We start from the raw sequence: 25,505 nt of genomic DNA, 5'->3' as shown, positions 1-25,505 counted from the left end.
ATTAATAAGTGTATATTTTTTTAAGCATGTATTTGCACAATTTTTGAATGCATGAATTTACATTTACCTCCTACATTTAAAAAATATATAATTATGTAATGATTTACAACATTGTTTTTTTAAACCTGTTAAAATGTGTCATTAGGTGTATTCTCTTTATATGCTCCTGAATGGTACTATACGATATAAGGAGGAGGGGGGAGTTACTTTTGTACATTTCTACAGTGTGATCTACCCAAATGTGAAACATCTGCATAACTTACTAATGTATCTTCTCTGTCCAAAACTGTGAACTCAAACCTTAATTTACTTAAGTGCCTTCTTGCTAACATAAAACCTGCAAGACTATTTTATCCAGATGCATTATCTTTCTTTATGGTCCTGTGCCACCCATGGGTATTAGGGGGAGTAAGTGCATTTGCACACTGAATTCCAATGGTGTGTCTTACTGCGGAGGCATTACTGACTGCAGCAGCTACTATAGATGAGGTTGGATATAACATTATTTCAGTAGTTCAGGACAAACACCAACCACAACGTGTTTTAGTACAAATATTTATTGAGGAAAATGGGGACTATGCAAAAATACACAAGTATTCTTTATATATACGCATTAATTTGCCATCAAACCTAAGTTGGTTTGAGGGCTCGCTGCCTGGCCGACAAGACAAGGTGAAGACCCCCCCATAGAGATGGGGAGGTGGTGGGTTACGATGAAATCGAAATGCAAATGAGAGGTAAGTGAAGAGGGTATTTATAGTGCTAACAATCTTAATTAGCTAATGTGTAAATTCAATGATACAAAATGGAGACGTGGAGATTAGTGTCTGACCATCCCCCCGCCCCCCCCCTGAACTTTAGCTATACACTTCATTTCAGCAGTTCGGGACAAACATCAATCACAACATCAGGGTTCGAAATTTACACCCGCCCACCCGCCAAACGCGGTTTAAGTTGTTCTGTGGCGGGTAAATTTCACATACTAATAAGCCACAGTGGCGGGTACGTTTTTGTACACTTAACATCGCTCGACTGTCGTTGAAGAGCAAGGCAACTGGTGATCACAGCTGTCATGTCGCCGTGCAGTTTATACTTTTCACAGGCAATCGCCCTGCTCAAACTGCAGTCGCTGAACTTAGACCTTGTTGCTGACCTCGTTGCTATGGTTATTACAATGCCAAAATGGATGACCGGTTGTTTGTTGAGAAGCTGCTCAGTGTTTATCCCTGCGTATATTGTAGTCAATAGAGCTGATTATAAAGATCAAATGAAAAAGGAGAACGCATGGGTTTCAATTACTGAACAAATGCAGTCAACTGTTTTAAACACATTATATATTATGATGTGTCCCAGGTCCAACACGTTGTTGTTGTTGTTCTTTTGTTATTATTATTTTGCGTGCTAAAAACTGAAAAAGGGATTCAAATTATTGCTAGTAAACTATAATGCAACCACATTAAATAAAGTAAACTCTTATATGGTATTTATGATGAATAAGGATACGATTTTGTCACAGAAGTCACGGAAATCATGAATTTGAACAAAAGTCAGTGAAATCTTGGGAATGGATGTAAAAAACACATTTGGTTAGGCACTGCCTTTAGGTCCTTTAAAATGCAGTATGTCATGCACTGAAAATACAAATCTGCAAGTAAATTGTGCTGCCCTTACAAAGGTAACACGAAATTCTCCTGTCAGGACACTGCACTCTGATTGGCTATCATATTATTATTAATAAAACAATGAATAATCCTCTCCCTACACCGAAACCCTAACCTTAAGGTCAGTATCCTATACTGCAGTCATTACCCATCTAAAGTAGTTCATGTTTGGCAGTGAGTAAGTGTTTTTGTTACTTTAAAAAAAAAAAAAGTGACTGGAGGTGCTGGCTTCTACAGATGTGCTGACAGGAACATTTCGTGGTACCTTTGTAAGCACTGCGTAAATTGTTGGGTTGTATATGCACATAGCATTTACGTGTAGCTATGTAGGTCAGCAAATGAGATTTGTATTTTGTAGCTCTATGTTACTGTAAACTCTTGGTTGTGATCTAAACATACATACAGCGCTTGTTAACATACATACAGCTTTTGAAACAAAAAAAGTGGGCTTGCATCTTGCAAAATATTACTGAAATTTTTGAAACTTTTTTTTTATACAATGTAGCTAGTATATGCAAGTAGTCTGTTGAAAATAAATACTCACTTTCTCTAAAACTAAACATTGCTTAATGAAATACTTTAGATTGCCTTATTTCCTTCATCTGTTGATAAAATGAGAGCTTTATCTGTTTCTGGTCTTTTTTCTGATCTTTGTGATGCACCGTTTCTTGGGCACGGTGCTGCCTATGTGATTTGACCTTTCAACTGGTTTTTTTGTGTTTAAAGGGGCAATGCACTGTAGGCTACTCAGAAAAAAAATAGAGTTTCATTTTGAACACGGTAGTGGGAAGGAGGGAAGAGTGGACAGAAAAGCAGGACACTTTTGAGGTAAGGAATAGAAAGGGGGCCCTTTTTTAAAGCCCACAGCTGGAAAGGCAGAAGGGAGAAAACAGGGAAGGGACCACTATGGGGACCTGCTGGTACTCATAATGGCCAGAGAGGTCACTACAGAGGCCTGCTAGATGTCTGCAGTGTGTGTGTGTGTGTGTGTGTGTGTGTGTGTGTGTGTGTGTGTGTGTGTGTGTGTGTGTGTGTGGGGGGGTTAACCTGAAAGGTTACAGTTGGAGGTACAGGGGGGGCTTATTGGAGAACAGTGGCAGGTGCTGGAACTCCAGGATGGATCGTGGGAACAGCCGCTCCTGACTGTGAAACAGTCTCAGGATCCAAATAGTCAGAATCTGCTGAATGAACCTTAGATTGACAGGTGTTGTGAAGGTCCTGCCTTCAGCGTCTTCTGGATGCAGAGTTGGGGCTGTGGGTATGGGGCGAGCTGGGAAGCGACAGTCTGTGCTGTCGTCATAGTGCCTGCGACGGGAAGGATGCTGCAGAGTGGACTTAAAAAGATTAAATAAATTCTCCTTATGTGCTGCCGATTTGAATGGGATGTTATTGCTATGGAGAAAATGCTGGAGGCTGGGGATCATCCGGTCTCTGATGTCAGGAGTTGCGTGGGAACGAGTGGCCAAGAGGGAGCTGCGGCAGACAGGAGAGCAAGCTGGTTGTTATGCTGGGTAACAGGGAGAAGGCAAGGCATCTGGTGATGGTTCTGGAGAAGCAGACATCTGAGCAGAGAACGCTGGAATGTGGTAAATACCACTGATCGTTGTTGTGGCGTTGACCTGGGAGGAGCTGGTTGAACTGGTTGAGTGGATCTCGGCTCTGGGGAAACGGCAAACAGATAATAATCAGATGTAATGGAATTCCCTTTTTAAGAGTGTTTATGTATTCCCTCCTTTTGAATGACTGTATGGCAGTGAGCACGTGCAGAAGGAGCGAGTGCTTCAAACCTTAGGGGTGTAATGTAAGAGATGAGCTGTGGAAGTGGAAACCTTTTCTGATGGGTGAAGGGATTAAGTACTGATATAATGTATATTTCTCACAGGAACATTACCCTGTACACTAAAATAAAAATAACAAAACTGCTCCAATTATGCCCTTGGCTGATGTTAATCATCCACTAACCACTCTATCTAGCTGCCTAGCTGGCGTGCTGTCTTGAAGGACCCCTGCTGTGAAGTGTGATAGATAGACCCTGGCCTGTTTACCGGTAGTGGCCCCCATTTTTCTTTAAAATGCTTTCCATTTTGCAGTTGTTTGGTAGCATGTCACCAAAGACCCTGGTTTGGACAAAGCCCACATAGAACGAGTATCGGTAAAATATACAAATGGTACTGTAAATATTTTAAGTATTAAAAGTATGTTTTAATAATAATACAAAATAGCTGTTGGATATAGTTCCCCTTTAAGGTTTTTTTTTTTCAGACAGCAAGTTTCAGTATTCACAGGACTTTGGAGAGAGAGAGAGAGAGACAGACAGAGAGACATTGTTCTTAAAGAAGGTGTTTTAGTTTTCTTGCTTGTCGCTGCCATGATGCTCATCTTGTTGTTTAACAACCTGAATGTTGCTGGGAGTCGGGACAATGTGCAGCATGCGAATACTGATATAATAACACGCGTTTCACTTTTGGTGTTGAATCTGGTATTTTGCCCTGTGGATTGTGAAAATGCTTCCATACCCCATTTACATGCCTGGAACAATAATTTGGAATACTATATATTCTGACTCCAGATCAGTGTTGGCCTGCTTGTAAACATAGTCAATAGTGGACAATATAGACAATATATAATATATAAAAAAGAAATGATTTACATTTGATTGTGTAGCTTTTATAATAAACATCCAGGGCATGATTTAATGAGAATGATCCTTGTTTTTCACAGCCATAATCTACAAAGTCAAAAATGTCACTGAAACCCTTGACCTGTGTCATTTTAAAACAATCCTATTCGGCATAATTATTATTTGTCATGATAATAACTAAAATAAAAAGTTTTCTTTGCCATAACAGTTACCAAGAAAGTTTCCCCTCAGAGATCTGCTGAAATATGTGCTGGTCTTGTGATGTGGACTACTGGAATGCTTACTGCGGGCTAGGTAAAAAAACAAATTTTACTTGTGACCTGAGACACATTTAAACCAAGCCCCTAGAAGAGCTACTGCACCTCGTATGACACCCACATCAACAATACATCTGCAAAATACCATCGAATTCTTACAAATACTGTATTTTTTTAAACAATTTTTGCTACTTTTTTTTAGCAATTGATTAAACAGTTTTGTAAACATTTGTTAGCAAGCTGACATCAATCTTCTAATATGAAAAAGTAAATTGTCATGACCTATATCTACTGTATGCATGTTTCAGATTTTAAGTTTGGCAGTTACCTCATTATACCTCCCATTTTCTTAGAATCCTAACAGTTTAATCACAATTGAATAAGCAACTTTCAGAACATTGTGTACAAATAGAAGTGTGACATAAAGACGGACAGACCAACAGGGCGCTTCCATATATCCCCAGATCTGTGTACTCAGGGCTCCAGACTAACTTTTTACCCAGTTAGCCAATGGCTCCTAGGCCAAAGATTCTAGGCGGCAAATCCAGTTGCAGGGTGCCACTTTTTCATTGATTTGATTGTTTCCATAGTCAACTGCTTAAACATACCTACAGTACACCATTACATTCTCTCTCCCTGATACATCTGTTCCACAGTCAATTGGATTGTAGTTCACCCATTTCTGCAAATCATCTTTTATTTCATTTCCAGTGACTGCATTGAACTCAGCACATGCGGTATCATTGGCATAGGTTTTAGACATTTTCAAACCGTTCTTCATTAAAACTACTTTAAATCTGAGAGCTAAATTTGGTGAATGGTCTTTCTTCTACTGCAATCATGTAAGCTGCATTGAATTTCATTATTAATTCCCTAAACGTTTTTTCTTCATTTACTTCAGCAGCACGAACCACTGATCTGGCTGATGGTGTCTGGGTTGGCATAACTCTTTGTAATAACGTAGTCCCTAGCATGTGTGTGTTTTCTGCGTTCACTGTGCTTCTTCACTGACTTTTTATTAAAATGGTTAGTTCCAGAAATAAAATTTAATTTAATTTTCCCTGCAACAACTGGCCCTGCTTTGCTGCAAAACTCACAGTACATGTTTTGTTTTTCATTACTGTAACGTAACCAGGGAAATTCTTGAAGCCAAGAAGTCTTAAATTTCCACACTTGTTTTTTTTGGCTGTGAAGGTGCACTCTCTGCCGGTTCATCGTGTAATTGTGTAGCTGCCGCGCAATAGAATCATCATAAACAAATTCTCATCTCTCACCACAAACAGAGTCTTTATCTAATGTAGATGTGGACGTTGTATTACTGCTAGTACTACTAGGTGCTGTAGACAAACTTGAGAAAAATTATATTTTTATTTTCGACATAACTCAAAACGTATACGCCATCTATACTAAACTCTACTCTTGCTTTATAGGAGGTTACACAGCATATAAACAAATCAGCCTGATACTTTACCCTGTTCTCTGTTTTTCTTAATTCCTCAATTTTTTTTATTTTAAAATCTTTACATTTTAGTGTTTGGCCAGACTACCCCATGTTAAAGATGTTGGTGTATTTACATAGTATGTATGAGCGTAATGAGTAAAGGTGATAGTCAGTGTTGGTTTAGGAGCCAACGGTGCCTAACATAAAAAATATTGTAACTGAAAAATATTTTTAAATCGCACTGGCGACTATTTTAGCCGCAGTCTGAATCCTGTGCACTCTCAATAAATTGTGCTAAACAAGTGTCATCACAAAGAGATGTCTTGACATGACATACAGACAGACAGCCCGGGATGCTGCTGCCTCCACTGTATAATGTCATGAGGGAAACTGGAGAATGTACTGAATAAACAGATAACACATACACAGTGTGTATCTTAAATTACTAGTTTTATCGCTTTTGATAGTTAATCGCTAAGTGAACTTGATTTGCATAGTTTGTCACGCTGTAGTAAATCTACAGTTTTTTTTAACATTTTTTATAAATTTGTGTTTGTCTCCTGTCAACACTAGCCTTACAGAACATGTCTGAGGACTTTACAACATTTTTGCTGTTGTACTTGGGTACTGCCTCCTCTTTACTCCATTCCTGCAAGTTAAATATGATTGTCCTTGGTAATTCCCTGGCAACATTGTCCAGTATTCATGTTTTCTTGTCTTATTTGGGAGATGTTTTGTTTTATTTTATTTTATTTTTAGTTAGAGTATTCATTACAGAGATACAGTAGCTTTAGCCATGATGTGTTTGTGTTTGTGTTTTTACTGCTGTTTGTTGAAGGACTTTTCCAATAGTTCAGAATACATCACAGGGGCCAAGGCTTTGTGGATTGGAGACAGGTGCTTTCTGAGTTATGAGTGTGGTTTGACATCCTCAGCAAGTTTGACAAGGTTTCAGTGACAGGGGAGTCGTGTGGATTCTCAAAGGGACTCCCATAACAATAAGCCACTGTTTTTGACAGCAGTCTGTGTATTTACAACAAACCTGCAATAAGTCACACAGAGCAGGTGGATGAGTCCTGGCTGTATACAATGTCAAGTGTCCCAGCGTTCAAGGGGTTGAAGGGGAAGAGAACGTTTACTGTACTGTGTGAAACTTTTAATGCTACATGTTTAACAGGACAGATCGAATGAGTGCTAATAACTGGTACTAAACATTGAAAATTATTTGGAAATAAAAATAGAAACTGTGCCAGCTTTTTCCATTTTGCATTTGCAGGTATATGGTTTGAAGTTAACTTTGATACAGTACCTGTATGAAGATTTTTTTTTTTGATAACTTACAGATACCTGTCCTTGTGACTGATTATGTTCACTAGTATATTATGATATTTAGTTTTTCCTGGCTTTTGCTGAATTGGTGTATAAATATATATATATATATATATATATATATATAATATATATATATATAATATATTTATTTTTAATAAAACGGGGAAATTGTTTTGCATCTGGGCTGTGTGTGTTAATAATCGTAGACCCGACACACACAAACAGTTAAGCTGTTTGCCCGACACAAAAACCAAACACATACAGTTAAGAAAAATACACGCAAGTACACACAGTACCTTGTGTGGACTGGGACTGTTCAAGCAGCAGGGGCACACACCTCCCTGCTTCCTTCTACTCAGCAGCCCCGTGCCAGACTGGTCCTGCACAGTTTTTTTAAACCCTGCACCAGGCATTATTTACAAATAATTACCAGGTACGGGTGATAATTAAACAATTAAATAATAAACAAACATGTGCATATATACATGTTTTTACACAATGAAAATGAAATGAGCTCGCTGCTCATATATTTACAAGATATAATATATATGATATATTATATATCTATATATATATATATATATGGTTTCTTAGCTATCATAAGTCTCAGGACTCCTGAAAGATTCTATTCAGACCCCTGACCAATTCTCTCATATATATATTACAAATGGTACATTGAAATTTCAAAAGTATTCATATTTTATGAACAATTCTCTCATATTACAATTACAAATGGTACATTGAAATTTCGTTCTGTTTGATATTTTATTTTTAAACACTGAAACTCAGAATCAATTATTGTAAGGTGACATTGGTTTTATGTTGGGAAATATTTTTAAGTTTTTAACTTTTAAATATTTTTTAATATCTTGCTTGCGTAAGTATTCAACCCCTGTGCTGTGGCAGCTCCCAGTTTGCACCGATGAAAGAAATTGCCCTAACGAGGACACAATTACCTTACCATTGGCCTCCACCTGTGAACCATTAAAGTTGCTGTCACATTTTCTGGATAAAAACCCCACTGTTGAAGGATCATTGTTAAGGCTGTGAATCTGAAGGAAAATGAAAACTAAAGAGCATTCTACAGAAGTTAGAGATAAAGTAATACAAATGCATAGATTAGGGAAAGGGTACAAAATAATATCCAAGTGTTTGGATATCCCAGTGAGCACAGTTGGATCAATAATCAGAAAGTGGAAGCTGCATCACACCACCCAGGCACTGCCAAGAAAAGGCTGTCCCTCAAAACTCAGCGCTCAAACAAGAAGGAGACTTGTGAGAGAAGCCGCAGAGAGGCCAACAATCACTTTGAAGGAGCTACAGAGTTCAGTGGCTGGGAGTGGAGTAATAGTGCATCAGTCAACCATATCAAGAGCTCTGCATAACACTGGCCTGTATGGGAGGGTGGCAAGAAAGAAGCCGTTACTCAAAAAGTACCATCTGAAAGCACGTCTGGAGTTTGCCAGAAAGCATGCGATGTGGGAAAAGGTTTTGTGGTCAGATGAGACCAAGATAGAGCTTTTTGACCAAAACACAAAGCGCTATGTGTGGCACAAACCTAACACTGCCCATGCCTCAAGACACACCATCCCTACAGTGAAGTATGGTGGTGGCAGCATCATGCTGTGGGGATGCTTCTCATCAGTAGGGACTGGGCATCTTGTTACAATTGAATGAAGAATGGATGGAGCAAAATACTGCAAGAGAATCTGCTTCAATCCGCTAAAAAACTGAAGCTTGGGAGGAAATTCCCCTTTCAGCAGGACAATGATCCCAAGCACAAGACCAAAGCAACATTGGAGTGGATCAAAACAAAAAGGTGAATGTCCTACAGTGGCTCAGTCAAAGTCCTGATCTCAATCCCATTGAGAATCTGTGGCACTATTTGAAAATTACGGTCCACAAGCGTCATTCAACCAACCTGAACAACCTGGAGCAAATCTGCCAAGAAGAATGGGCCAAAATCACACTGACAATGTGTGCAAAGCTGGTACATACTTACCCCAAAAGACTTAAAGCTATTATTGCAGCGAAAGGTGGCTCTACCAAATATTAATATGTGGGGGTTGAATACTTATGCAAGCAAGATATTTCAGTTTTTTATTTTTCTTAAAAATATTTCCCAACATAAAACCAAAGTCACCTTACAATAATTGATTTTGAGTTTGTGTTTTAAAATAAAATATTGAACAGAATGAAATTTCAATGTACCATTTGTAATTCAGTAATATGAGAGAATTGGTCAGGGGTCTGAATACTTTTGCAAGGCACTGTATATATATATACACACACACACACACACTCAGGGTGGCGTTTAATTCAGATTTTTAAAAACCTCTGAAATTATTTCGAGTTCTGAGTGAAGTTGTCTTGCGAATGATGCAGAAAATTCACTTGACCTGAACCTGATCTGAAGCAACTGGTCCAGAATGCTGCTGAATGCTGCTGCTGCTGAATACTGACAAGTACAAAACAAACTGAACATATCACACCTGTTTTGGAAACTTTGCATTGGATATAGGCCGGGTGCCCAGCCCTAATATGTTGTTTCGTACCAAACACATGGGGGGCAACCCATTTCTTCTCTTAAAATGCCTATTATGGTACCATACATACACTACTAAAATATCTCCTCTTGAAACATGCCAGGTTTTGTTTTTCTGTACAATATGACGAAATGTAATGTCAGAATGATGTAATAATTTTAACTTTTTGATCATTTGTATAATCTAAGAGACAGAATTTGTAATTTAACATATGTAATTTGGTAATTAGTTTTCATTTTAAATTGAAACCTTAAAAATGTTAGTTCTTATTAAAAAGAATAGCAGTCAATGTGATTGTGAAATACTAGATAATCAATCTTGCTATAATGTTAAAAACTACCCTTTTCTATGACTATTTGTTTTAAAAGATTCACTAGGATATACCTGTAATCTATTCAGCATCTTTGTTAGTGTTCAGGAATGCATTACATATCTATTTTAATTTAAGTTGTATTTTAATCATGGGACTGTGTTAATTCCATAATGCCAAACATTGTCATATTATTATAATAAATTATTTATAAAATTTAAGTTTCTGGTAGCATTGTGTTGTTCTTGAAAAACTAAAAACTTACCTGGTACGTTTAGAGAACTAGCTACATATATCCTCAAGAAAATTGTACGCATTGCTGAATGTGACCAGCACAGCTGTGTTGACTTTGTGACAGAATCCCAAGTACGCTATATCTATGGCACTGATTGGAAACTTCCAATGCAATGAAAATTTTTTTAATGAGTGACCCAATATATCCATATTGGCATTGATATATGCAGAGCATTGGTATGCCTGCATGCATTTACTGGCTGCGACTCCACCAGTGCTTTCCATGGGAAAGGCAAGAAGTATCCGTTAGATTACATTTGTAAAAGTGATCAGTACAAAAACCTATTCGCCCAGCTTGGGATGGACTTCAATCTGCCTCAAGAGGTAGCTTCTGAATTGGAGTTTTGGAAAAATTATTATTTAAAAAAAGCAACTAACAGAACTATCAAGCTGCATGTTTGATGTAAAGCATTATTGTATATGATTGAAAATGTGAGTTAACTTGTTTGAACTTTCTTGCTCTTGAGTGATGTAATAAACTGACCTCTGGTGACCTTGTTGTATTTTCCATTGAAATTTATTTCATATCACTGTATAGCCCTGAATGTGACAAAGCAAATGAGTGGTCATTTGTTGATATATGACATATTACCTCAAAGATACTGAGTTTTTTATATCCCCTAACACTAAATTTCAGCAAAAAATTTACCATATAAGCTAATGACAATTTTGACTTACACAAAAACTGGCAGGTGTCTAGTAGAGATATTTGGATCCAAAATTCAGGAGACCGAGGGCTAACAATTGGTGCAAAAAACAGCTTGCCCCTTTGGTGTTGTGTACCCAGCCTAAAACCTTTCAAATATGTGGCTATTTTTAAGATTCTTCTGTTGACCTTCAAGGCTGTCCGGGGAACTTGCAGGAAATATTTATCAGGCTTGCTGCATCCCTACATGTCAGCTGTGGTCTTCAAGCTCAGAGCTGCTGGCTGCTCTCTTGGCCAGGTGTGTCACTGTGGGAGGTCAGTGTTTCTCCACTAGTGCTCCTAAACTTTGGAACTCGTTGCCACTGACTGTGAGAGGCTCTCATTCTCTTGAGACATATAAAGACACATTAGTGGAGAAACTCTCACCTCCCAGAGTGATATAGATATATACACACACGCACACAGTAGGTGTCTTTGTGTAAAAAAATAAATAAATAAATAAAAGAAAAAGTTACCAATGTCGTTGTATGAACATTATCTGCAGAGCAATATTAAACAAACACTTGCTTCATTTTTTGGAGAGATAGAGGAGCCACCTTGTGGTATTAGAGCCTAATGCTGGATAAAGATAACAAGTTAGTCAGTATCAGGAGGGCATACTTAGAATAGATATTCAAGGTTTGTATGCAGTAGCAAACAGTTTTCAAAAAAGGTTGTCTCAGCTAAAATTACCTATGGGAAGTGTAAACAAATGAGACTTCACAGAACGGGAGCCGCTTCCTTTAAAATCTTCTTTTCTGAAACCGGGGATTTAATTTTGAATAATTGATTTAGCAGTACTGTACATTAAGTATTTGAATATTACGTCTTCTTTTGTAATTGAATTGGTGTATACTTTATGAAGCTTTACTTTTGTTCAGTCATGGTGGTTTTGTTCAGTTTATTCACAAACTCGGAATCGATTCTGACTTCAGTGACAACCATTTGGGCTACTGTGTTATCTAATGCGTGTCAGGCATTTATCTGATGCATCCACGTTGGACAACTGAGATTTTTTTATTGCTTTCTCTCCTTTTCCTAGTGATCTTGAAATTGCTGGTTTCAGATGTAACGTGGATGTCGATTTGTTCAAAGCTTGGAAGGCGCATTGAACAGCATGTGATTTTCCTTGTGTTTAGCTGCTCGAATGATACTTATTCAATTTTGCAATTAAGTTTGCTTTGAAGAGGTGTTCCTTATGCAACCACAAAGGCTGTGTTCAAGTAATGGAGAAAGCATTTCAGTAAACGGTGTCAAACAAATTTTGCTAAACGTGTTGCAGTAATAAACAAGCCCAGCTGAATGTGACAACTGTATGTGGGATTTTTTGTGTGTGTGTTTTGTAAGCTTTTACTTCCTAGCCTTTTCAGTATACTAATAATTTATATGTCAAGCATGACAGTTTGGTAACTTTGAAATTGTGTTTTTAATCTACTTCATTTTTATTGTGCATGTACAAATCTGTACCTTTTATAGGGCTATAGGTTCATGAATCTTCTTGTTCCAGATTACTATAAGGAGGCAAGATGTCCAGTAATAAAGAACCTCTGTATGTTTCACTAAAATCACCACCTGAGAATGGTTAGAGAAACAGTTATACATCTTTGCTTGGGAGGAAACCGATGAGTAAATGTGTGTTTAAAAAGTATGTGCTTGCCTTTTTAAGCGGTACAGTGAAGTTTGATGGTGGGTTGTGCTTTTTCTTTTCTTTACAGAATGCCATGATGACTTTTGAAGAAGAGAAGATGCACATGGCCTGTGAGGATCTGAAGACAACAGAAAAGCTGTGTGAGAGCGAAGAAGTGGGAGTCATCGAAACAATCAAGAATAAGATTAAAAGGAATGTGAGTGCAGAGACAGATGCAGTTCTAAAGTTACTGTACAATTTTAAACACAAGAATTAACTAATTAATATACACTGATCATTGCCCCCATTATATCTGTTGATATTCATATCTCAGAGTCCATTCAAGGTAGTGACCTCGTATTTTTAGGGTTGTATGAATGGCCATTACATTGACCTCTGACATATTGAGCTAGGCAGTGTGGTCCAGTGATTAAAGTCCAGGCCTTATAACCAGAAGGTCACCAGTTCAAATCCCAACTCTGCCACTGACTGAGTCACCTTGTGACCCTGAGCAAGTCATTTAATCTTGTGCTGCTTCCTACAGATGAGATGTTAAATCAATGTCCTATTGTAAGTGACTCTGCTTATAATGCTCAGTTCACAGCTTACCTCTGTAAAAGCGCCTTGTGATGCCGGTCCACTATGAAAGGTGCTATATAAAGATGATATGATGGCTTTCATATTCAGGACATGTAACTTTTGAAGTTCAGTATTCTTTGATCGTCTTAAGTTCCGTTATCAGTTTTCCTCAATAAAAGTTAAGCCTTTTCACTGCCACATTGCTTTAACCTTTGGCCATACCAGTGATACAGATCAGATGCTTTGACATAAGGCCTTTTATAGTTGGTCCACAGTTGTAGTGTGATTTTCTCAATAAAGTTCCATGTACAATTGTTTCAGTGCCAAATTGTTTGTAACTTCTGGATTTCCATTTAATATGTTTATTCACCATTTGTTCTGATATACCCTTTAGTAGGCCGTGCCAAGCAACGAATACAAATAAATATTTGTATCGAGTATGGTCATTTTTCCGAGTATGGGTACACAAGTAATTTTGCTGTTATAGTCGGCACCACTTAATCGGGACACTGATAATCAGGATTTCTGCTTGAAAGGGACAGAACTCTAGGAGATGATAATTCCCAATGTTATTTATGTAGTTTTCAGAGTAAGACAGGTTCGCGTAGCACAGTGCAGTAATTAGGTGATTACGCTGTGACTTGTGTAAATTGGGTAAACCATGTTGAACATTTGGCGTGTCAACACTGCAGGTGCCTCGCCCTGTGATATGATGGGATTTAAATATTTTTCATTTTATTTCGAAATAAAAAACAGTGATTTAATTTTGTTTAGAAATAAAAACAGTAAATTCCTACATACATCCACTTTGACCGACTGTTATCTGTTAAGCACATATTCCTATCTTTTATAAAACTTTCTTAAATTAACTTAACAATACACATTGTTAATGGTCCTGGCTGAAATATTAAACAGACAATACTATACTATATACACAAGCACCCCCAGTTCCCCGCCCCCCCATCACAATAATCCCCAAAATAACTTAGTAAATACATAGTAATACATACATCTTGCAGATATTCAGTCTGGTCCAAGTGCTCTCCACTCCAACTGTGTACATTAATTGCCACCCCATCACAGACATCCCATATGATTTCGTAATAAGTAATTAATCTTGCGCATCAGCAATTCAAGTGACACATTAAGACTTAAGAACGACAAAAGCATTCTTAAATAAACCTTAAAACAATGTATGGCAATATTTTGAGTGAAAATCACTTCAGATTTTAGCCCTACCAACTTCTGGTGACATCATCTGAGTATTCATGCAAGTGTTGGTGTCTGAGTATGAGTGTGAGTAATAGATTCTGTGCACATCCCTACCCCTTAAACTGTGCTACCGGGATGCTTTGTTTTTTTCACCAAAAAGTCCCATTTCTAGTTTTTTCTCTGCTGTTACAGGTTGACTCTCAGAAGCCTCCCCCCTCAGTGGTAGATCGACTCCAGAGACAAATCATTGTAGCAGACTGTCAGGTGTATCTGGCCGTGCTTGCCTTTGTCAAACAGGAAGTCTCAGGTTTGTAACTAATATATTTTTTCAGGAAATAATTTTCAGTAGCTCTTTAAGGTAATCTTTGAACACAATGTGATGCAAAGGCAAAAAGTCAGTTGTCCCCTCTATTGGTCAGAGTGAATGTAAAACCTTAGGTATAATTTTGCACCCTTTTCAGGACTTTGCGTTAGAACCAGATGTATATTACCGTATTTCCATTTGTGGAAGGGTGGTGGTCAATTCACTGACACACAGGAGACAGAACGTTATTTGTAACGCTGCTCATTATTTTTACCCGCAGAGGGCACTGTTGTTTGTGGCTTGAATGCTGACAACAGTAATAAGGTCCACAGGGTTACCAATACAGGTAGACAGTCCAGTGCACGTACAAGTGCTCAAAATAATAATGAAAACAAAAGGCACAAAGAAAAAGGGAAAACAACACTACTAACAAAACTACAAAAGAAAGGTGCTTCACTCTGCAGCGTTTCCCCGACCGTCGCTAGCCGTCGAAGCTGACAGACACAGGTACTGCGGGTTGATGTGGTGCGCGTATTTATTAAAAAATAAATAAAAAAAAAAAGATATACAAAAAAAAACCTGCTCACAGAGCAAAATAAAAAGGTTAAACAAAAATAAGTCTCAAACACAACAAATACACCTCCACCCAAAACAAGTATCGTGATGGTCCTTCTAGCACGAGCAAAATTGTTTACTTTTTAAAATTTCTTTCTCCTTCTTTCTCCGTTCAGCCAAAGCTGCGGGATTTGTACATGAGGCCATCTCCAGATTAGCAACAAATTAATCAATCTGGAAATGGCCACATTCTACACAAGAGTTTATAAGCTGCATGGTCGACAGCCAATTTGTCAATTACCATTCGCTGTGGACCACAAATTCTCATAAGATGTCTGGCAGAGACGAGCTGCTAACATGACCCCTGCTAGTCCACATTTAAACTAAACAATTATACATTCACCTGTGATTTTAACCTCCAAACAATACATTTCTCAGCAGGGCTTTGCCCAGCCCCACTGATTACATGCAGGGCTCTTCTGCCCTGCCACACCTACATATCCTGGTGACAAGGATATAGTGGATAGTCTAGTTCCTATGAGTTTTTTTTTTTTAAAACTGACATCGTGAATGGCATAAACCAAGTTTTTTTTTCACCCCCTAGCTTACATCAAAGGGGGCTGGATCCTTCGAAGGGCCTGGAAGATCTACAATAAATGCTACAGTGACATCGGTGTGCTACAGGAATCGTGTCAGAAGACATCTCAGGAGTCGTTGACCTCGGACAGGGCGAACGACAACTCGGTCACCACTGAGGGTGTATCAGCTGAGTCCCTCAGCAGGCTGAAAGGCTCTGTGAGCTTTGGATATGGTCTCTTCCACCTTTGTATATCCATGGTACCGCCCCACCTGCTGAAAATCATCAACCTGCTTGGCTTTCCCGGGGACCGGCTACAGGGGTTGTCTTGCCTTATTTATGCAAGTGAAAGTAAGGACATGAAGGCACCTCTAGCTACGTGAGTAGGTGTATTGCATTGCTCTGGGGAAGAATATTAAATGATATGTATCTGTTACTGAGACGTATATTTCACTTTTGTACCACACTGATGATGCAGATCCTTTTCACATTTCAAACTATTTCAGGTTGGGACAATCAACAAACAGGTTGGGACAATCAAATTTTTCCATATTTAGATTAACACTTCACATGTTTTGGTGAAATACCAAATATATGAACAACAGGTTACCTTATTTAGCAGAAATGTGTGCCTGTTTATTTTCTATTTTTTTTTTGAAAAAAAAGTATTGAAAATCTTCTAGAATATTATGTGGACTGAACTCAGGTGAAGATGCTTAAAATGAATTAAAGGCAATATAATAAAGAATTACTGAGAAGTGGACATGTTTTCCACTGTGCTGTAATAATAAGGAAGCTCAGGTTCCGTTACTGGGGTTGTAAAATAAAAAAAATGAACTGTTTCACTGTCACATTGTTTTAACCACTGGACATATCAATGATACAGATGCCATTCCCCTTCCATTATTCCCCTTGCATTGCTATGTTTATGTTCACAAAAAACATACATTGGCAGCGTGAAACTACCAACAAACTACTCAGAGGAAATATTTAACAGCTGCAACTTGTACCTTGTTTTTACAACACCGTGACACTGTACTGGTCATGCACTTTTACACTTTAAATACCATGCCACATTGTTTCCACAACATGTTTTTAACTCCATGCATTGCCGCCTTGTTTGGCACCTGATACTGGCACGGTGGTCACTGTACTGGTTCTATTAAATGTTCTTTTCTTTCTATTGGAAAATTTTAGAGTTTAGACTCAAGCTTAAAAAGAGCCTAGTCTCTGAGTGACACTCTTTCCATTTTGTCTTATCAGGTTAGCGTTACTCTGGTATCACACAGTGGTTAGACCGTTTTTCGCCCTGGATGGGACAGACACTCAGGCAGGATTGGCAGAAGCAAAGGCGATCCTCCAGAAGAAAGAAACTGTGTATCCAAACTCCTCGCTCTTCATGTTCTTCAAAGGAAGGGTCCAGAGATTAGAGGTATGGATTGCTTATGGTTTGACAACATCTAATGTTATTGCTATGGATGTTCTATTTCTTCAGCAAATCGTGCTGTGCTGTGTACAGTAGCATTTTAAATGGCTCACGTGCTATTTCAATAACCACTATAATACCCCTTGATGAAGTCACTATGAAACTTTCCCACTATTGTCTCACCGCTTATGTAGGTCTGGTGGACCACATAAATTGGCTTACATTGCAGACTAGGGGGGGGGGTTACATTCTCAAATGTTTTGACCTGTCGCTATATAAAGTTTTTTAGATAAATATTCCATTGTTTAAAATCTACACTGAAAATGTACTTCATGTGCAGTGTGTATTAAGACCTCCAGTGCATGCTTTTACTTGTAAAGTGTACTGTAAAATAGGCATGAACCTGAGGAGGTCCTAATAGCTGTTGTAAATCTACAGTGGTTTACCATTTGCTGTTTTCAGTACAAGATGATTCTGATTTTCTTTTTTTCTTTTCTAGTGCCAGATTAACAGTGCCTTGACTTCTTTTCATGATGCATTGGAACTAGCAACGGACCAAAGAGAAATTCAACATGTGTGTCTCTATGAAATAGGTAAGGCCTTGTTTATATTTGAAAAAGTGTATTCTTCAACACATACGGTATAGCTTTTAAAGTAATAGCCTTTGGATGTTAGATTTTTTCCGAGACAACATTTGCAGTTGTGAATTTTTAGGTAACCTGTGGTCCTATCTGTTTCTTTGCAACATTTCAGTATCTTGTACATCTTGTACATACTCAGTAAAGATTATTTTTAGCTGAGTTTGCAATTGTCCTATCAAAGACCCACAGTGCGGCTGAAAGAATAGCATTTTTTCTGTACTGCAATAAAAGAGCCTTACCATTTAAGAGGTATTTATACAACAGGCGTGAGAATACCCTTTCATTGATAAACCACGTTATTTCTGTTTATGACACGTCATAGCAAAAACTAACAACTAAGAAATAGAACATGTTATGCTCATTTTAGCCATGTCTACTTTTACTGTATTCAGATTAAGACGTACTGTAGATATTAAATAAAAAAAAAAAAAACACTACACGAAAAGTGAAATATTTACAGAAATGTTTACATTCGCCTTAAACATTTTAAGCCCGATCTGAGTCAATTTGAGAATGACTTCAAATCAATGAATGAGAAACTGCAAATAATACATCTCCGAAAAGCAGATGTAATAATCCCCGTGAGGCAGAACTACTAGACGTAGAAAAGACATTCATTTCTTAATAATTAGAGTCTGTGTGAGCAAATCTATGCCTCCTTAACTAGCGCAGCTCAACTGAGCTTCAAAGAGATGCCATTCCCCGCATCTGGGAAACAAAGAACCAATGAAATTAAAGTTCCTTTGGTCATACAACCAATAGCAAGAAGATGACTTAACCAATAAATCACTGCTGACTGTGGAACAGGGTTGCCAACAGGCTCCAGAATTTACAGACATTGTAAGTCAGGTCAGGTCTTTTAACTCGCCTCTCTAACCACAAATTAATTGGTTTATTGACATGTAATGTGAGTGTAAATAGCGTGAGCAGTTGCTAAAGAAATGTAATTGTTTTATTAACTATTACTAAAAGCATACAGCTGTCTGGGGGCAGGAATTACTACCTGTGAGGATCGTTTCCATCAATCAGACCTATACAGCTTGCTGATTTGCTGTGTTTGTCTGATTGGGGCGGGACTGTGCGAAGCAGAAATAAATATTACATTAATAGAAACTTAACCCCAAGATTAAACGAGAAAGAGTGCGGGTGAGTGAATAATTTTCTATAACGACGGAATTTTACTATTTTGATACATTTTGTTTACCGTATAACATTTCAAGCAATATGATTTTAATACATGTTATGATGCTCTCCGGATAGAATTGCCACCACAATTAAGCAGTTGAACATATTTATTTGTTGTTTTAACATCAATTCATTTGTAGTTTAGTGGCGAGGTAAAAAACCTGACCTGACTTAATGTCTGATTCTGGAGCAATTTGGCAGCCATGCTGTGGAAGGACACAGACGTCCCAATTTAAACTAAAGAAATAAAAAAAAAAAAAAAACGTAAAGCAACTCGTTAGAAGTGTTGTGTAAGTCTAATATGCCTCGCCCTGCTGCAAATATTGGATTTATTTTTACTCAATAGCCTGACTTCAAAGAGGCCAAAGTTAACTCATAAAATAAGTTTGATATTTTCAGTTGGGCCGTGGCATATCCTTTATTTAGGTTCTTCACTTCTGTTGCCCTGCAGCGCTAGGTGCTGATCTTTTATGTTTTCTTTTTAGGTTGGTGCAGCATGATTGAGATGAACTTCAAAGATGCGTACGAGTCCTTTGAACGGCTTAAAAATGAGTCAAGGTGGTCTCAGTGCTATTATGCTTATCTGACAGCAGGTTTGTCTATTGCACAAGCAAATAAGAAGTAGTTTTTTTCTTAAGTTTTACGAATAGGTTTTGTTTCAGTAGTGAATTTAGAATGTATTTTGGCTTACAATCGGGCTGTTCTTAACTTGGGGTGTCTATATTGGGTAATCGGACCCATAGTAAGTACATTAGTAAGGAAAGCACAGACAGTGGGCCCTATTTACAAAGCTTTACCTCATGAGTTATTTATATATTTAGATTGATTACAGATATAGATTATGAATTACATAATAGTCATGAAACAGTTCCAGACATTTGAAACTTTTTATTTTTTTAGATGCACAGAAATGCTACTTTTTATATTTGTTTTAGATGCACATTTTTTAAAATCACAATTCTTATTATTACTATTGTTCTTGATACATCCAGCAATATCTAAATGTGTTTGTTCTTTTCAGTGTGCCAGGGAGCTTCAGGTGATGTGGAGGGTGCAAAGAGTGTTTTTAAAGAGGTTCAGAAGCTCTTTAAAAGAAAGAACAATCAAATTGAACAGTTCTCACTGAAAAGGGTAGGAAATTACACTTTTATATAGAAAATGATCTGTTTCCTGGGTTTTTGTAGGCTAAGTTATGATATAAATTCAGTTTATTCCCTTTTTTATCAACAGATTTATTTTTCATTTATGTTGTGCATGTTATGTTTATTGCTGCTGGTTTTAAATGTAAAACCTCTTGTAATCCATTAAATTCACAGAACCTGCCTTGTTATATATAATTCAAAGAACTTGGCTAACCAATTTTTTGTTGTGTCTGCAGGCAGAGAGGCTGAGAAAACAGTCTCCCTCCAAGGAGCTCTGCATTCTGGCAGCCATTGAGGTGCTTTACCTGTGGAAGGCACTTCCAAACTGTTCATCCTCCAAACTGCAGAATATGAGCCAAGGTGAAATAAACATTATTCCAATACTACTTTCAACACATGTGCTATGAAGATGTATCTTCCTTAAGTTTGTTAATGAATGTCTTAATATGACTGATACAGTCAGTACAAGAATCAAGCTTGTAATCTTGAGAATTTCTAGCTCAAACCACTTGGCGTTTGTACCCCTTTGAATTTGGTTCTTGCGCTTTATACCTTTTTATTATTTAAAATGTATGTATTACATTTTCCTTCTGTGACTGTTCTAAATATGTAATAAAAACCTTGAACATGCATTCAACGGAAAAACACCAATGCTGGCAAACTACAAGTACTGTGTTACTCTTGTGATCCCTCCCTGTTATGCGGAGAACATATCCACAGCAAGTGAAACTGGGCTCAGTCCCATAGATGTTAGTGTGAATAAATGCCTACTTACATTCTTACTGTATTTTTGTCTAGCTTTGCAAGAGATGGATGACACATTACATGTCGGTTTAAAACACTTGCTACTTGGTGCCATCCACAAATGTCTTGGGAACTCAAAAGATGCCATTCAGGTGAGATTTTTGGATTCTCTCTCTGGCCCTAGGAATGCTATATGAATTCTAGGGATGTTGGAAAATATTTTGGAATATTGTTTTTATGTTTTTTTTTAGGCAGATGGCTTGAAAACAATTCTAATCTAGCTACCATGCACATGTGTGTTTTAAACCTGCCACAATAAACCTTAGTGTGAAAGGACTGTGTCACAGCCAAGGCTAGTAAATGTCAGGAAGCAGACACAGACAGAAGCAGCATTTTAACATAAAAGAAAGGAACAACCCTGACCATACACATTTAGCCCCAACACAGCACACATTTACTCACCCAAATTCCCTCTCCCGAACTAAGGATTGTGGAGTTGGCAGGGAGAGATTAACTCCTTCCCTGCCTCTGTCCTGTCACACTGAGATTTCAATTTCCCATCAAGAGCAACACATAGCTAGACAGAGGTTGTTTTTTGTAGGTTGCACATTGTTTCAGTCAGTGAGAAATCCCGCAGCTACTTGCATCACTGTCTTTCCCAGCAGTAGTCACTTCATTGGAAGGCACAGGAAATGTCTTAGGCTGTTTTAAAAGAGATACTTAGCACAGTGATCTGTACAGCTGTTGGAACTGCTCTGCTAATTTTCAAAGGAGTGTATTATAGAACCTTTTGTGACAAATTATTGAGCCATGTGCGTCACCAGAACATAATTATCCTTTCACACAAATACATATTAAAGGAGTGAACAAACAATTAGAAACACCTGCCCTCTGGCACTGTTTGTGAAATGGTCAATCCCTCACATGACCTATCGTTCTGCAAACAGTATCCCTACATATATTCTGTGATGCCAGCATATAAAAGCTGCATCTCCCAGGTACAAGTCTGATTCAATTATGTTGGTTAAATCAGTATGTCTAGGGGCTGTTTGCAGGCACTCTGGATGCAGGGGAGCAAACATTACTGATGCTTCACAAGGAACAGTTTTAACTGTGATGGCACTATGGGACTTGAGGAACTGTCACGTATCCCACCAGAGCAATTAAAAAAACTTTACGGACCAGCCAGATCTTTCAGATATTGAACAGAACATCATATTGAGGTAATCAACCGTTTGTGTAAAGCTAATTTTTTTTCCTGTAGGCTTTTCAATTGGCTGCAAGCAATGAACTGGGCCGACAGAACAATTCCTATGTACAGCCTTACTCCTGTTATGAACTTGGTTGTATACTGCTGGACAACACTGAGGTAAGAAAGCATTACTGCAATGCCACGATAAAATATTAATGCATTAGCATCTATTTAAAATAGATGATTCATCAACCTGCTTTCCTTTTTCAAGTTAAAATGCAAGCACTGTTATGAAAATGAAAGCTTCCAAATGAGAATGCATTCTCTAGTGGATAGTACTTGGAGCCATTAAAACCCACTAACATTAATACTTCATTTGAAATGTCATTTGAAGGAGAATAGTAACACCACACTTCCATCATGCTGGTAAGAGTTCGGAAGATCTGTCCATTTCTTGGTTCAATTTATATTAAACAGAGTACTTGACGCAGAGCCAAGACTTTAAAAATAAAAAAGATTTTAAGTACAAATGTACAGTAATACCAATTTGACTTTGAAAAGCACAACAGCAGGTCTAGTCTTAATTCAATATTTTTTAAAAAAAAAGCATCTAGAGTTTCAGATTCCTACAGATAAGCCCTTCACATATATATGTTATGCATAATTTACAGTAGTAGCCTAGTTTCAGATTCAGACTGACTTTACTGTATCTGTGGATGATATGTGATTTTATATATTTGTTGTGTGTTTGTGCTCATGAACAGTAACATTTACAATGTGAAAGATTTTTTCGGATCAGTTGAAAAACTAAGATATTAATTTATTGTCCATGAACGTCCTTAGAAAAATTCGGAACCCAGCTGAACTACGAAGTATCCACGTCCATCTAAACAAATGAGAATATTGATGGAAATTTGTTATTCAGTCATTTTTATTGAAGATGCTCTCAGTAATGCTATTTCACCAGCAAGTCTGTATCCCTGTATTGACATGTACAATGTTTTGATGACTACTCTAGAGACCTGTAGCTTGCAATAACACATAATTGTATATAATCTTGTCAGTGACCTCATTTTTTTAATAGATCATTTTCTATGTTTTATTTTGTTTGTTTATAAACTACTGAAATGATTCATTCATTTTTCAGGCTACGGGGAAAGGCAGAGCATTGCTTCTTCAGGCCAAGGTAATGTTTAGTCAAAGCCAAGAAAGCATTTTGTGCAGAAATAAATAACTTTCTGTTTTTGTGCATGAAGTCATTTAACCATGTTTTGATTTTGATGGGTATATATATATATATATAATATAGAAAACAACTAATTGTTATAAACTTTATTAGACAACAAATTCATGTATTATCTGATATTTAAACATTTATTTCTAATCCAGCAAGCATACCAAAAATGGTCCTACAAAATAGTGGTATCAAGTGGTAAAAATGCTCCAACTATCTGTATGAGAATAATATATTTTGGAACAGTTTATTGAACAGAACTTAATGGTCTTATAAGGAAATGTTTTACTAGAACAATTCTGAAAAAAATATCAAGAATTACAGTATATTAAGTTCTTCTGTCTGAGGGGAAAAAAAATAGTGTCTGTAAATGTTCTAACTTGTCCTTGAGTTTACAGTTTACTGGTGTTTAATAGGGCAAAATGTAACTGTCTGTGTTTCTTTGCTCTGCAGGAAGAATTTGCTGGATATGATTTTGAAAACAGACTGCATGTTCGCATCCATGCAGCACTAGCTTCCTTGAAGGAGGTTGTTCCACAGTGATCCCCAAGCAAACACACACTCAGATTCTGCACTTTATGTTGTGCACAGCACGCAGCGGATATGGGAAACCCGGCTTTATTTCTGAAAGCCATCAATACAAACGTGTTTTAAAGAAGAATAAATACCGGGTGTTGGTGTGAATTCTAGTTTGAATAGTAACAGTGTCATAGTAACATGTTGTTTTTTACATCCTGCAGTAAAGAAGAGCTCAAAATTGTAGTTCCTCATTAGAATATCAATTGACCTTGTTTACTTAGTTTTAGTTGGTTTGTCATTCTGTTTCCCGGTCTGTACTTTATTAATTTGTGGTAATGCATTTCTGGCAATGAGAAGCACATAGCTTGTCTGGTTTTTAAAGTGTTCATCTGTGTTAAATGTGGAGAGACTTCTTTAAGTTCTTATGTCTTTGAGGCCAAATATATATGTATATATATATATACACACACACACACACACACACACACACACACACACATATATAGAGACCCGACAGGGTGTCCGTATACGTCGAATACACAGGCGCTTCAGGGCCTCCAATCCCCGAGAAGTCTATATATTTGACGTATAGGGACACCCTGAAGGGCCTTATTGCATTTATAATCCAGGTCAAACAGTGGATTTGAAGAAAACAAAAGCAGCAGTAATTATTAGGGTAAAAAAAATTGTTTTTACCGAAATATCCTTACGCCAATAAAGGGACTGCAAAAGTAGTCTAATTTATAACTTTGAACTACACACTAAGTTAAGCTGAGTAAATTGATTTGATTGAAACATTCAAAAAGTAAATGTACAGGGTGATTAGAAAGTACCTTTACCACATCAGTGCATTTGTGTTTTTCTGTAGCATTTACAAACCGCTCAAAAGACATTATTTGAAGTGACAAAGTCGTGGTGAGTGAGTATAAAGAAAGCGATTATTATTTTTAATTTTTTTTTTTTTTTTAATTCTTTTCTGTTTTGCTATCTTCCTGTTCATTTAATTGTTAATCATCCAAATCGGCATGTCTACTTACTACTTTTGATATTGTTTTGCTGGTAATTAGTCACTCAGTTTTCTAGTTATAGTACATCTGTAGCTGTAAACAAGATGGCTACAGTTACTAACTTCTTTGAGGCAGCGCAGTGATTTTGAAGGCTTCAGCTGTCCGTCTTCATCCAATATACGGACAGCTGTAACCTCTTTAGACCAATCACATTGCTTGTTTCACGTTCAATTGCCAGTCCTGGATTATAAATATATATATGTACAGTGATTCATTGCGTATCTGACTGCGGTGGGCCAGAGTAAGGGTTGATATGTAAAAAGTCGGATAAATTAATCCTGTTATAAAGACCATTATACACAGCTGTAACAATCACTGTAGTCACACAGTTATT

The 25,505-nt window shown here is 37.4% G+C and overlaps 1 protein-coding gene across 1 annotated transcript in view; it reads left to right on the top strand.

Moving 5' to 3' along the window:
- The window catches only part of LOC121314440 (tetratricopeptide repeat protein 39C-like), a 32,340-nt gene extending 7,359 nt beyond the window's left edge, over positions 1 to 24,981 (top strand). The window contains exons 3-14 of the mRNA XM_041247720.1: positions 12,883 to 13,011; positions 14,778 to 14,892; positions 16,049 to 16,400; positions 17,285 to 17,453; positions 17,947 to 18,040; positions 19,759 to 19,866; positions 20,295 to 20,404; positions 20,652 to 20,775; positions 21,214 to 21,311; positions 22,424 to 22,528; positions 23,499 to 23,537; positions 24,039 to 24,981. Coding sequence (XP_041103654.1) covers positions 12,883 to 13,011; positions 14,778 to 14,892; positions 16,049 to 16,400; positions 17,285 to 17,453; positions 17,947 to 18,040; positions 19,759 to 19,866; positions 20,295 to 20,404; positions 20,652 to 20,775; positions 21,214 to 21,311; positions 22,424 to 22,528; positions 23,499 to 23,537; positions 24,039 to 24,128 — 1,533 coding nt within the window. The 3' untranslated portion in view covers positions 24,129 to 24,981. The remainder of the gene's footprint in view (positions 1 to 12,882; positions 13,012 to 14,777; positions 14,893 to 16,048; positions 16,401 to 17,284; positions 17,454 to 17,946; positions 18,041 to 19,758; positions 19,867 to 20,294; positions 20,405 to 20,651; positions 20,776 to 21,213; positions 21,312 to 22,423; positions 22,529 to 23,498; positions 23,538 to 24,038) is intronic.
- The last annotated feature ends 524 nt before the right edge of the window (positions 24,982 to 25,505 follow it).

This window comes from Polyodon spathula, chromosome 4 (assembly GCF_017654505.1).
Source record: "Polyodon spathula isolate WHYD16114869_AA chromosome 4, ASM1765450v1, whole genome shotgun sequence".
In the NCBI taxonomy this organism is placed as follows: Eukaryota; Metazoa; Chordata; class Actinopteri; order Acipenseriformes; family Polyodontidae; genus Polyodon; species Polyodon spathula.
This window is presented reverse-complemented; position numbering and strand designations above follow the sequence as displayed.